The 14,130-nt window shown below is 43.5% G+C and overlaps 2 protein-coding genes across 3 annotated transcripts; one reads left to right on the top strand and one right to left on the bottom strand.

Moving 5' to 3' along the window:
* Positions 1–33: 33 nt before the first annotated feature.
* lwr (ubiquitin conjugating enzyme lesswright) lies at positions 34–7,236 on the top strand. 2 transcript variants are annotated; one of them, XM_084604556.1, is made up of 5 exons: positions 34–110; positions 1,163–1,238; positions 1,778–1,861; positions 2,130–2,392; positions 7,009–7,236. In XM_084604556.1, exons 1-5 carry the CDS (start codon positions 67–69, stop codon positions 7,073–7,075), a joined length of 534 nt encoding a protein of 177 aa, XP_084460682.1. In that variant the 5' UTR covers positions 34–66; the 3' UTR covers positions 7,076–7,236. The 2 variants fall into 2 exon arrangements, with proteins under 2 accessions (XP_084460682.1, XP_084460683.1); XM_084604557.1 differs by lacking the exon at positions 34–110 and adding an exon at positions 505–652.
* Positions 7,237–9,542: 2,306 nt separating this feature from the next.
* Positions 9,543–13,951, bottom strand: l(1)10Bb (BUD31-like protein). Its single transcript, XM_084604555.1, has 4 exons — positions 13,684–13,951; positions 13,140–13,262; positions 10,800–10,966; positions 9,543–9,702 (listed from the first exon to the last, which is right to left on the bottom strand). Exons 1-4 carry the CDS (start codon positions 13,775–13,777, stop codon positions 9,652–9,654), a joined length of 435 nt encoding a protein of 144 aa, XP_084460681.1. The 5' UTR covers positions 13,778–13,951; the 3' UTR covers positions 9,543–9,651.
* Positions 13,952–14,130: the final 179 nt, after the last annotated feature.

Raw genomic sequence — 14,130 nt, 5'->3', positions numbered from 1 at the left:
TAACGACGCAAACTCGGAATACGGGCCCTGGTCTCTCGTCATGCACGGCCAAACGAAGTAAGCACCATGGTCAAATTTACCTCGCAAAGAAGGGGACGACAACGCTCAAGGTTAGTGCGCAGTTTCAGCCATGTTTCAGTGCAAATGAGCCTCCGGTTGAGGCGAGAGAATTTTTTAGAACAGGTACGATAAAGCTGCAGAACATAATTCTTTTTTTATTGGTTAAAATGAGGGTTTTGTACGAATAGTGGCTCGCCCGCGGCCATTTGATGGTAAATGTGTAATCACCTGGAAAATAAAATTAGTTGAAGACTTGGAGTAGTGAAAATTGTTAGAAATAACAGCCGTAGAGTTGATTTAAAATAGATAAAAAAAGTGATTTCCAAATGGTAATGACGTCAAAAGCTAGATATTATAGGCACCCAAAAAATGCATATAAGAATTTGTCACTTTTTGGAGCGGAGTTTCCCTTTTCGAAAGCTCCGACCTCCACTACCTTTCTCTGGTAGTGGCGCTGCGAACGTTAAAATCGCTTCACTGCCGATCTACGGCCACTGCGGCTGTCCTACTTTGGATTTTCGTGCCTACGCGCCTAGGCGAGCTGGGGCCGGAGCGTTCGACGCGCGAGCTGAGTTAAAGTGTTCCTTTCCTGGTGCGTATGTGAATTTTACTGCACTGTTCACATTTTAGTTGCGCTAATGTTGTAGCACGTGCTGAAAGTTCACCTTTTTTTTTTTTTTTTTTCACAGTGGTTTCGTAGTTATATTTTCATTGCATGACTCGCGACGGGTTCCCAGCTAGGGTTAGCGTGTCTGTCAGCGCCAAAGCTGCAAAAACTCTGAAACTCTGTTTACATCAATCGTACGGTCAAAGACGGACCATTGAATGTTTATTCGGCAATTTTGAATTCCCTTGCATGAACGTATTAGCAGTGTTAATTTTCTATGTCGATCTGGTGGCCGGCGGATAAACCGGATCGTCCACGTCTTTCGGTCAAGCGTCTGCCACAACTAGCTTGTTAACCAACCGGCGTGAATGGTTAGGCGGAAGGCGCTTTCAAACCAGTGCATTCACTAACGGGTTGTTAGCTTGAGCGTTTTGTGGGTCCCTGGTGTGCGCTGCCTTCGGCTGACGGCCACCTCCGGTTTGCTACTTTCAACAGAGGAACAGCGATGTCTGGAATCGCGATCGCTCGACTCTCGGAGGAGCGAAAAGCTTGGAGGAAGGACCACCCATTTGTAAGTAGCCTCAGCAGTGAGGCCCTGGGGTTTGAACTGTATGCATGCTCCTCTGCGAAAGAAAAATGGCAAAGCTTCAGCACATCAGCAGTTAAGCACACGCCGTGTACAACTAGTAAACATCAGCCGGCACCGCTAAGAATGCGCGCCTAAATTCACTTCCTTTTTTTTTTTTTTTTTTCTGCGTGTAATCAGCACGTAGGGTGCATTTGCCGCACTACACCGCGCTCAAAAAAAAAACGTTGGTAATAGTAATAGTTCGAAGGGACTTGGCGCTAACTCCTAAAGAGCATGTTGCGCCGCCTGGCTACTCGCTACCGAATCTTCTAGATCAGCAAGCAGACGACGCCCGTGGGCGGTGCGCGCCTGTCGTTCGGTGGGCTTAAAGCTGTTGACTTGTCGAAAAACACAGTAACTTTCTCATTGCCCTGCAGGCTGCATTTGGCGCTCGGCATAAGCTTCCAGGACATGACTGGCTCAAACGTGTGATGACTATTTTTAATTACACTGCCCTTTTTGTTTTTTTTTTCTTCCTTCAGGGTTTTGTGGCGCGACCTACAAAGAACGTGGATGGCACGTTAAACTTGCTCAACTGGGAGTGTGCCATTCCTGGTAAACAAGGGGTGAGTGAGTGGCATTCCTCCCTCCTGCTTTGTCTCTTGCTGCATGAGAGCTGAGACAGAAACAAGAAGATCATCTCCGTTTTCATTTTATACCTATAGAAAGACAGCTTTGCAGTGCACACACTTTTGAAAATTATGAAGGCAGAACTGTTTTATTTATGAGAATGAAACAATGTTATCATGTTTGCCAAGGGTCTTGTGAACTGTGTTGGGCCTCGGCACCCAGTGATGCGTATGTACATCAACTTTGTCCATGTGTACACTGCAGACACCATGGGAAGGTGGCCTGTATAAGCTGCGCATGGTGTTCAAGGACGACTACCCCTCGACGCCGCCGAAGTGTAAATTTGAGCCGCCCCTCTTCCACCCCAACGTGTACCCGTCGGGGACAGTCTGCCTCTCCTTGCTAGACGAGGAGAAGGACTGGCGGCCCGCGATCACCATCAAGCAGATCCTTCTGGGTGTCCAGGATCTTCTGAATGAGCCAAATGTGAAGGACCCCGCTCAAGCTGAGGCGTACACTATTTACTGGTAGGTTCCACCACGCCGTATGTGTCATCATCTGAATTAATGTTCATCAGTCATTCAACAATTGGAGTAGAAAGAGGTGGTTTGCTCTGACAGTGTGCTGTTCCTCTCAAATGCGTGCAGTGCAGATGCAGGTTTTGTGGCCTCTGACTGTATGTTTCTTTTCTGTGTCAAAGAAATGTGCACAGGTACTCTTTAAGGGAAAATGAAGAGGTTTAGAATTTGATAACTCAATGGGCTTAAACCTATGACACGTGCAGCGGAAGCATCTTTTTTGCACCATCATGTCATTCAGGCTCATTGCAACTGCACAGCACCAAGTAAGGGGCACATGAAGATGTGATGATGTTGACAGCGCAGTGAATTTAAAGGCAGGACCTCTTGCTTGGTGGCAGTCGGTAATGTGAAAAGCTAAATGGGTGAAGGAATGGTCCATAGAAGTATTTGCTAGTCTGCCATCTCTGTACTCCTCCCAATAGTGAGGGTTGTCTGTGCTGCTAATGCGATGGTGGTGGTGCTGTTTGTAGTTGAAATGTGATCACGGAAGGGTGCTTCGTGATCATCGTAATGCTCCGCTGCAGTAATAATGTTGTGGTCTGTTGGGGTTGTTGTTTTCATGTGTTCTTTTTTCCTACTGTCACGGAAGCACTTAAAACAAGCTTGCGGTGCATAGTTTGTTCAGGCTGCGCTAAGTGGAAGTGGTACTCTTGTCATCAAAGCAAACTTTCATAGATCCTCTTTGCAGCCGGCCCAGTAGAAAAGAAATCCTGCTCATTCTTGCACACACAATGCCAACATGATCATGATCATGTACATGATCTGCTCGTGAGGTATACCTAAAGGCACGTGCGCATGGGAATGAGCTGTAAGCAACAGAGCTGGGTGATTCAGAAAACCAAAGCTGCACCTGACGGCATGAACAGCTAGCGATGTGTCTTGAACTGGATACAAAATAATGAAAAGTATTTGGTACATGTTTTTGGCGGCAAAACCGAGTTGGTCAGGTGTGGAGGCACTTTGCATCAGGTAAAAATTGAAAGAGGGAGAGAGGTTGGTCGTATCGGAACTGTGTGCTATATAACTGCCAAGGTGAGCAGAGAGTGAAGAGCTGAGTTCAGTGGTAATGGGGATTGAGAAAGGTGCTATAAGAAAAGGCAAGTGATGTAGGTAAATAAAAAACTTAGAGAAAAAGTGTCTAGGAGAGCAAAGATAAGGGACAGGAGCAACCACATGCGCAAACAACTATGCAGAGGTTTGGAGAGGCCACTACATAAATGAAAACCGACACAAGAGGTTTTCTTTACTTGAAAAGCAATTCAGAGATACCCGTGGTCAAATGATCAAAGGGACAGGAGCAACCACATGCGCAAACAACTATGCAGAGGTTTGGAGAGGCCACTACATAAATGAAAACCGACACAAGAGGTCTTCTTTACTTGAACAGCAATTCAGAGATACCCGTGGTCAAACGATAATTGCAACTCTCAGTTAATATTGACACAACAAATTCAGCAAGAACACTTAGGACTGACTAGGTATATGATTTGCCGCTGCGGCAGCCATTCCCCATGCTTTCTCCCTTGGCTCTATGCCATTTGTACACGTTTTGCTTCTCTGACCACATCCTCTCCACTCGTCCTCTGACGGCACCCGCTGCACTAGGTCACATGATGTGTTTAGGCAATTAAGGCATACAGCCAGGGGGTACATGTTCGTCAGTTTGAATTCCTTTCGCTAACTAGCCTACAACTTGACTAACATGCGTGCTAAATGGGAAGCGAAATTCTCTGGCACTGCCCAGAACATTATGTAGAATAGTTACGACACAAGTTTGATATGCAAGAAGGGAAATTCGGTGCCACATGGAGGTCCATTAATGATGCTGTACACCGAAGCCATCTTTATAGGTACCGCTGTTTGTTGATAGCGCCAAACGTATTTTCAAGTAGTGAGGCTTTCGCCTTTCACTTGAAATGCAGTCATACCCCAAATTACTTCGTGTGTTGTCCACATTTTGCTCTGGTGTACCTTTTCCGAATGCGTAACAATTACCAAGCCTAGTTTCATGTACACCAAACAGTTTTGCAGGATACAGGTTCACACTTTGCGCTTCCTCACGTTGTGGGTGTTCATGCCCCCCCCCCCCCCCTTTCTTTTCTTCTCATCCCGCCTTCTTCTCCACTTGTCCCTGACAAATTGATCACCACATGCCAGCACTTCGTTGACAGATCGAACCTCGCTATGTAAATATACCCTGACTCGAGCAGTCCTTGACTGTTTTTCTTATGTAGTTCGAACTTTTAGATACAGCAAAACCTCGTTACAAGAGACACTCAAGGGACCCGAAAAAGATGTCTCTTGTAAGCAAGGTCTTTTGTAACCAAAAATTCTAAAAGCACTGTGTTGATCAGTTTACTGCACGTCGTCATATAAATGCATTCACACACATTAACAGGAAACATTTCAGGAAAGCTTAAAGAAGTTATTCATACTAGTATGTATTTTTGTGAGTGCAGAGTCTATTCCTTCCTAAAGCACTTCACTTTGCAAGCCTTCCTGTTGCTCTAATACCTCTGAAGCTCTCTTACATGCTCATCACCCTCAGATGCTGACACTTTTTCTCTGAAATGTCCTTGTAGTCATCCTCCGTGGAACATGTGCCACTTATTTGCGCGAGAATTGCACAATCTGTAAGCTCTTCGGGAGCACACAAGATCCACATCTGCAGATACGAATTCCTCAAAAGATTCTGGTACCTCAGCATTCTCTTGGATGCTCGCCCGAGCTTCATCTCCAAGGAAGTTTTCCACAGTATCCATATATGGACCCTCTTATATCATGTCACCACATTTAAAGCCTGCTTGTCTGAAAAAGTTTTACACAACTTCATTTCTCAGGTCATTCTAGACACCCGAAATCACCTGAACAGCAAACTTCGCGTCAATTACTATTGTACAGTCTTGCTGCCTGTCGAGCAACAGGCATTTTACCAACCTTGATTTGCACAGCAACTTGACAGAGTGCATAATGCCTTTGTCTGTTGGTTGAAGGTAGGGTGTGGAGTTTGGAAAGAAAAATAACTTTTGTGGCTATGAGCACGAGAACTTTGGTGCTTTTGGTGCTGCAAGAAGCATTGTTTGCAAAGAGAAAGACATCAGGATTTTGAGCTTTCATGTTGTGATCGAACTTTAAAAGCGAGGAGTTAAAAATAGTCGGTCATTCATGCATTTTTATTTGCTTTGTAGGCGACAGTAATGCGGTGCTGTTGGCTGAAACAGCGAGGTTGTTTTGACTTTCCAATTATGGGGAAGCACATTTCAGTTCCTGACATATAAAACAAAGAGGATGCTGATATGAAACAGAATTTAGCTAAGGGAATCTTAAGTGCATCATGTACGAGTTCGTATGCTTCAGCTGCATTGCATGAGCACAGCTGAGTTGTGTCTCTTCTAAATAGTGAAGAATTTACTCCAGGGACCTGAAAAAGTTGTCCTTAGTAACCGAGTGTCTCTTGTAACCATGTCTCTTGTATGCAATGTTAACATGGCAGACATAGGAAAACCAACCAAACCATTTTCAAATGTCTTTTATAACAGAGTGTCTCTTGTAACAATTTAACTGTATTGCAAACGTTACCTTTTTTTTTTCCAGTCTCTTGAAGTTCAACTTAACAAACTTTTGCTGTATATGAACTGACACTTCTTGATGACATCATTTTCAGCTTCTCTGTATCCCATATGTAAAGTTAATGTTTTCTGCTTTTCCTTGCTAACGTTACTGCAACCTGCATACGAGCACAGGTGATAAAATGAACACAGTGCTTGTTTGGAGATAGTCTAACTCACTTATTATAAATGAAGTTATAGTGATCACTTACTTGTTATGAATTATGGTAGTGCTTCCATTGTGATTAGTATTGTCATCCCTGTCGCAAGTTGTCATCATCAAGAGCCTTGAGGAACATGTGACTGTGCTGTAGAGCTTCAGAAATCCATGATATTGTCTGCTTTGATGACATGCATAGCATATCTTTTTTTAAAGAAATAAGGAAGACTTTGCCTGCCGTTATGTTTTGATCTGTGAAATGGAAAGTTCTTCCACTCCCTCTGCAAACTTGAGATAAATGAATGCTATCCACAGAACCAATCTTCTCAGCTGTTTTTGGCACGCTTGCTGTTTTTCTGAACTCCTGAGAAGTTAGTGTTGCAAATTATTTTTAAATCTGTGAGATACCAACATAAGAGTCCGTGCACCTCCTTAAATCCTGAGAAGCTTGTGTTACAAATTATTGTTAAATCTGTGAGATACTAACATAAGAGAGTCTGTGCACATCCTAAAATCCTGAGAAGTTTGTGTTACAAATTATTTTTAAATCTGTGCCTCTGTCGCATAGACCTTTCTTTAATGTTCTTGAATCACTTTGGGTTTCGTAAGCTTAGTCGTGCTTTAGGCTTTATCTTTTCAAGACAGAGTTGAGTTTTGTGCTGAGCACCAGTGTACTATACATTGTACACTTTACTGGTCGGGATCCTTAAGCTGGTAAAGTGGGTGGATGGCACCCTGTTAATCGCAAGCAAATATAGAGCGACTCCCTTAATGTGTGCCACATTTTTGTGCAGCCAAAATGCTCTGGAGTACGAGAAGCGCATCAGAGCACAAGCAAAACAGATGGCATCTGCGGAATAATGTGCACACCGTCCTCGCCCCGCTCTACCCCCAACATCCTTGGTCTGGCCGGCTGACTTGTGGATCATCACAAAGCACAACTTCGCCATTGGTTATGTCTTGCATCGATCGGCGTCTTTGTCTTTAAGTTGTAAATAAAGTCACTTTTTACTACACACGAGTACTCGTGAGAATGCGTGGTGCCTCTGATTGCTAGACATTGCTGGTCAATGTCCTGCTGCAGTCCACTTATGCTGCAGAAGCCATAGTTTGTATTTTCAGAAATTGCAGAGCTGGAAAAGAGACCAAATGGTACTGATTACAAGAATCTGATTACCTGTACCCATGTTATGTAAACTTGCTGTGAAAACAGTTACTGTTACTGGTGCAAATCACCAGTATGCATTCGAAACGAGTGGCTTCAAAGCATTGTGCTGAGCTAGCTTGTTTTGCTCGGTGAAAGTACAGTGTGGCCTGCTGTCAAAGGAAACATTCCGTAGCATGACCACCACACTCCATGCTGTGCCCTCTATGATAACAGGAGAGAATCTGACACCAGGCACATGCATGGTGAGTACGGAAGGTGGAGTTGTCCATGTCATCTGCTACAACTCTCTCCTGGAGCTGGTGGAAAATGTGGTGTACGAAGGGCAGACTAAATGTACAAACCACATTTTCCTCACCACTTTATACAAAGTGCTTTTTTTCAATGTCTTTCATTTCGAATTCTTCGGAAGCAGTTTTTCCACCATAGAAAGTAATGAAGAGACCTGCTCTCTTCTTTCTGCTCTGATCCTATTACAGGTAGGCTTGTAGGTTTTCAGGAAGGGTGCACAAGCAGCAACTGCTAGGGTTGACTGTAGCAGTATGAGAGCCCAGTCACCAGTCTCTGTCATGTTTATCAACCATCGTAGTGTGCATCTAAAGTTTCATTGTACATACTATCGGCATTTTAAGCCGGGTGGTTTAGCCATGATTTGCTTTAGCACAGCTAGCTGTGGTTTTGCAGGGCTAGGCACTGTACCTTTACTTCCCATAGTTCCGCTGGATTTAAACTGGCTTACATCGGCTGACACATATAATGTACATTGCTCAAGTTGGTAGGAATGACTCGGAGTAAACCCCCAAGCTGTATAAACTTGTGCATGGAATACAGACGTAGAGTATATGTCTAGGGGATCCAAGGGTCCGAATTCCGCAAGCTTTTGCTGCCAGTAGAATTTATTGATCACCGCGTGCACACCACCTCGTTCAATATGTCTTCAATTGTTGTATATTATTTCAGATTGATCATTGTGAGTGGTGCCAAATGAGTCGACAAGAATCTGCGCTAAGCAAATGTATCGATGAATGTGGTTTGTTAGCCTTTCACCCTTTGGCGAATTTCTTAAGTGCTAATAGAAATAATAGAATGTTTTATAGCAAAAAAATGCTAGCTGTCTACATTGCGCGTTTTAAGTGGTGGGATGAATGTACTATAGCTTTACGCCCTTGTTGCGAGGGCATAAAAGAGCAAGTAGTGAAACTGGCACGGTCACGTCACTAGAATTGCCATACCTACCATGCTACTCCGCAGTGCCCTCTGAGCACTGTATGGAGCCCATGTGTCCCAAATGCCTACCGCTTTGCAGTGTGCCAACATTGGTACCGCGATGTACTTTGGCAAGTAATGCTTTGAAACTGCTATGTGTGCCATAGCACATGAAACCATTCACAAGGTTGCTGGCACGGAACATGGTTTCCTCACAGGGGCCAACAGTTAATATGCAAGTCAAGGTGGGACAGGCACCAACAAGATGCCACTTTCTCATGCCACATATGTAGAGAATGACACTAGACCTAGATAAATGGTCGTGATTGCAGAGCTGGTGACACTCATCTGAATTTCACAGCCAATGTTCAGAAATTAGCTACGAATTCTTACCTGAACATAGGGCTCTGTTATCACGCATGCAATCATTATTAGCCAAATGCACCTTAATCACAATAACCTCAAGAACATTCTGTTGTTTTTGCAAAGTTATCCACAAAAAAACATCGCCAATATCAGACAGCAATTTGAGGTATACATGGGTAAAAACGGCACTTGATGCATTATCACTAAATTTCACTGGCAATTGGTTGGGCATGCTATTGTTACTTCGTCCCTTGCAGTGAGCCCGCGTATCCAGGAAACAATGCTTCTAAGTGCTTCAACTCAATATTGAGCTTGTGGGAATGAAAAAGACCACAAAGTTTGCTACAACTATTACCATCTGCAAGCCTACCAAGGTAAGTTATATAGCTTTCAGATTTCCCTAATGAGTAATTTCACTGATGTCGAAATAATAGCGATGGTAGGCGGTTAGGCTACAGAAACAAAAAACACAGCTATGCAGTATAGAAAGCACAGCTACACAGTTGTAAATGTAATTCACAGTTTCTTCTGCACTTGAGTGGCATAGGCATTCACCAGTAACTTCTCAGTAGAAAACACTGCACTAGAAAATCTGCCACTCCACTTTTATTGTAGGATTGTTCCAAAAAGCAGTGCAATCAACAGACTTTCTGTTTGGTTGTTATGGAAATGAATCAGTGTTATGCAGTATTTTCAGTCTTCATCCGGAACACCCTCTGCAGCCACAGTGGACACATTCTACTATCTTGCCCTGCAAAAAAAAAAAAAAAAAAAAAAAAAAAAAAAAAAAAAAAAAAAAAAAAAAAAAAACCGGCACTTTTTGAACTCCACAAAACCATGCTTATGTGAATCCAAGCCAGTCTCGTTTTTTTTTTATGTTCACCAGAAAGGTGAACATAAAAAAAAAAGTCCTCCAACACTCCTCCTGAGTCTGTATTTTTTGTTCAACACACTTTAAAAAACAGCTTCAAATTTTTTTTCTGAATTAGATATGCCTAAAATGTTAGCATGCTGCTAAAATTTTGAGCCTCTGTACATTTTTCTTTGTGCGACATGCACTGTGTTAATCTATATTACGTGCTATATTTGCCTTTCATGCCCCTCCTGCCTTGGACAATTTGGCCTGCAGTATTGTGAAATAAGTAAACACTAAGAACAACAGATAGGAACTTTTCAAATCATAGCCGCTCATGATTCACGAGCCTGTTTGATTCAATTGCCTCATGCAATCGCCTGCTCACATCACCATATTCTTCACCAATTCTCCTCTAACTCAACTGTGTGGTCTTCCAGTACTGTCTGAACTGTGCCAGATGAAGCACTTTGGAAAGACCACTCTATGATACCAGTGACAACGTGCACCAGTGCAGGTGCACTGCACTTTGCCATTTGCTCCAATAAACCATGCTTGGCTTAAACAATTGCCATTAGCTGGTGGGTAACTTTCGCCTAGCAGTCTGAACAGATGTTCTACAGAAAACATGAAAAGGGGAAGGGGGGGCTGATTCAAGTCAGTTCTTAGTATGATTCATTGAATAACCACCCACCAGCGACACCTCCACAATCACTGGCCACTGCATAGTGTAGTAGGAGTAATGCCTGGTTTGTGAAACATCCTCAATCTATGCTTATATTGTTAGCTTTATACTTAGCCTCTCTTTTGAAGGTGTCAGTTTAGATTGGACTCCAGCCTTTTATGATGTGCGAGAATCACCTAAACTTCAGCTGGCATAGCCTCACCAACCTTCAGCCCAAAAGGAGCGCAGAAAATGAAGGCATTAGACAGCTCCAATCCAATGGGAGAAGCAAACTGTCTGCGGAGCTTGAGCAAACAGCCTGAAATCTAACCTCTTCGAGCTTGGCCTTGGGTACCCGGCATATGCAGTTGGTGCCAAAGTTTGTGTCTCTTGTTTGGATGCAGCGCAGACAGCAGAGGTTCTCGTAGCCCTGCTTTTTCCATTTGGCCATCAGGTTACGGTCAGCCAGGCCCTCGCGGATGCAGTACTCGTACAGCTCTGCACAACAGCAGCACACTCACTACATGCAGCTTTCTGCCTTCAGCCTTCATTTCACTCGCGGATCGTACACTGCACTGCTGAAAATGCATACCACCTACTAATTGCTGCTACCAATTCATCACCAGCAGAATTCACAGTCATTTGCAAGTAACAAACAATTCGGCCAGGCAATAAAAACACTACACCCATTTCAACTTCAGGATCAACTGCCCAAAGGCAGTGAATTGTGTTCATCACCTGCTCCACCATGCACTGCTGAAGCTATGCACTGAACACCAAAATAATGACCCACTGCTTCAATACCCTAGCGATGACCTACAGTTATATTTTAATATTTCTACAAGGTACTAGAAGAAAACAGTACTACAGCATATCATAAGCGAAAATTTGTGTTTACGTGCTATGAGCCAGCGAAAATTTTATCCTAGTAGTCAGAGAAGTAAGTTCCCATTGAATTAAACCTTTTTGAACAAAAAAAAAATGCACTTAAGTTATTACTCATTAGGCAAGCTCTGGGTCATGTTATAATACGATTTTTCTTGCCTCTTTTTCATTCTCCTGCTTCTTTGCACATGTGCAGTGGTTTGTTGCTCCTGAGGGATGCTCCAAACGATTTACGATTGCTCTCACGTTTCTTCCTTTAGTCTTGTGCGTCGTTTGGCATATTTTACGCGCTAAACACAGAGTTCCAATTGGCCTAGAAAATTAGCCTTTCAAGTGCCTTTTTTACATGACCCAAAATACCTTAAAGAAGTTCTTATGTTAGCTTTCATTGCCACTTGAGAATCCAACAAAGTAAGTGTCACAGAATAGGCGGCATCCATTAATTTGCCCATGGTGCATTTATACACACGCGGAATTGTTGTTCTGTAAACCCCATATGTTCACGGGACCTGTATATGTGACCATCGGTCGGACACGCAAGAACGCGTACGTGCACGTTGCCTCGAAACAGTATAGCTTTCCCTGTGTTAGCTACAATTCTCTCCATGCTCGAGCAGAAGAGTATGTGCTGCCTGTGTCGTACATCCTCACTCAAAATCACCCCTACTACTTCCTTTGTATACCCGTATATCTTTTTTCCCCTGGCAATGTGACCCCCAAAAGAACCGAAGTTAGGGGCATAAGTGATTGTTGTTTTTGTTGTGCGTTATTTTTTCAAACCTAAGATGGCGGCCATGCAGTGCTGAAGTGTGGTGTGTCTACGTGCGCCTTCCTCTGTGAGTGAACTACTTTGTGCACTCTATGTGTGTGTTTTGTTTCGGACCCCGACCCTGCGCACAAGGCATCGTCGACAAGGGTTTAAAAAGGAGCCGCCGAGGCCCCAAAGTCAGTCCGCCCAGTTCGCTCCCGAAGAAGGAAACCCGAGCTGCCACGTGCTCCCGGGGGGTACCCGACCGCCGCCAGCACCGCATCCTCAGCCCGCAAGCTGCACCGAAAGGACCGTCGCCTTCGAGTGCCGCCAGTCTGCATCGTCTCAGTGATGGACTGCCGCCGCGCTCCCCGATCAATTGTATGTTCGAAACTGCTATGAACTTTCTTTCCCTTACTGTTGCTTGAATTGTTACTTCCATCCCGGAAAAGCATGACCCTGTATATGTAATTCGCAGTATTTAATTAGATTGTTTCTTCACTCGTGTCGTTGCCTTTTAGAATGTTAATTGCTGCCCTCTAAATGTTTTGTGTATACCTCGTTCTGCGCCTATAAACTTCTTATTGTTGTTTCAAGTCAACGCGTCTTCGACTCATTCTCCACGTTTGCTTACCGGCTACGCCGGACATCGAATGACCACCCCCCTCTTTTGTCATGTCTCGGTGATGACCTCCGGTGATTACCGGGCGCGTGACAGTAAGTGAACAACAAACAACAATATATCTATATCTTACTGGAGGTGTTACCAATTTGAAATACTTCCTAAACAAAACGTCCCTTTCAAAAAATAAATAGGTCAGAATCTCATTTATAAGCTAAACAGATTTCCCATAATGTAGATGTCAGTGTAAGTGATTTGCAAAAAGCCCAAAGTATTTTTATAACCACAACTAGTCTAAGTTAAGAGTAGAAGTTCTGTAGCAGAGAAACAACAAAACAGGAGGCCAATTGATCCAGCGATCATTAGTATCATTTTTGCGGCCTCTTCCAGAATGCTGAGCAAGAATTTCAGAGCACCTTTACTGATGGCCTTCCGCTTGTGGAACAGATCGAAGACATATCTGGATTTCTGGTGGTGGATTTTGAAGATGGGCCACAGAGATTCCACCTTGCGCTTGCCTTCGTGTGACTCTGTCTCACCTGCGGGCAAAACATTGCGGAAGAAATGTACCTTGCAGCAGTAAACCACAGTCAACAGGGTTTAAGCATATTTAGAACCCGAGCACTGTATCTTTTTTTATATTTATTATATAACTGCTGTTTATAATGATCGGAACAGGTCACTAAAAGCTGCACCGCATGCTACTCTTCACCGCGCAATGCGCCACAACTAAACACTTAACATTTGTCAGCAAGACTTAAAACGACATACATATGCAGGCCTCCGAACTTACTACCAAGGTATTTCGGCGAAACACTCGAGGCACTGTAGTTATGGTGCAATCGATGACAGAACATGTAACGCAGCTTTGCCGTTTTGCTATGTGAGTAATCTTTTTTTTTTTTCTTATTATAGAGCTAAAACAAAAGGCATGCGGAAAGAAAGCTTATATTCACTTACATTCACGCATTTTCTGCTCAAGTTCATCCAGCGTCGGCTCGATCAGTTCCCATCCCTCGGGAGGCGGCTTCTTGCTCCGTCTGACTTTACCCATGTTTTTCTCGGTGCACAAAGAAAGCGGCACTTAATGACTGCTGATTATAATCACCACACTAGCGCAGTACCGTTAACAAATCCCATATACCGCAAAAACCACTACCACCACAGCGACCACCAGCTCCACAACAAAAACAACTTTCTGAGTCCTGACCGTTCTTTGACTGGCTGCGGCTGCTACGGCTCCAGCAAGACCCTACTAATGCCTACAACTCAATAAATATTCAGTAAAAAAAAATTAATATTTTTTTGAAAATTATATTTAACAAAACTATAATATATATTAGGTTATTTTTATTTTTTAAGTTACAAAATGCGCTAAAACTCTAAAACTTCGAAAAGTGCGGCAGT

Source organism: Amblyomma maculatum, chromosome 5 (genome assembly GCF_055883805.1).
Source record: "Amblyomma maculatum isolate TAMU_Amacu chromosome 5, ASM5588380v1, whole genome shotgun sequence".
Lineage (NCBI taxonomy): Eukaryota > Metazoa > Arthropoda > Arachnida > Ixodida > Ixodidae > Amblyomma > Amblyomma maculatum.
The sequence above is the reverse complement of the archived record's forward strand: the minus strand, read 5'-3'. Positions and strand labels throughout refer to the sequence as shown.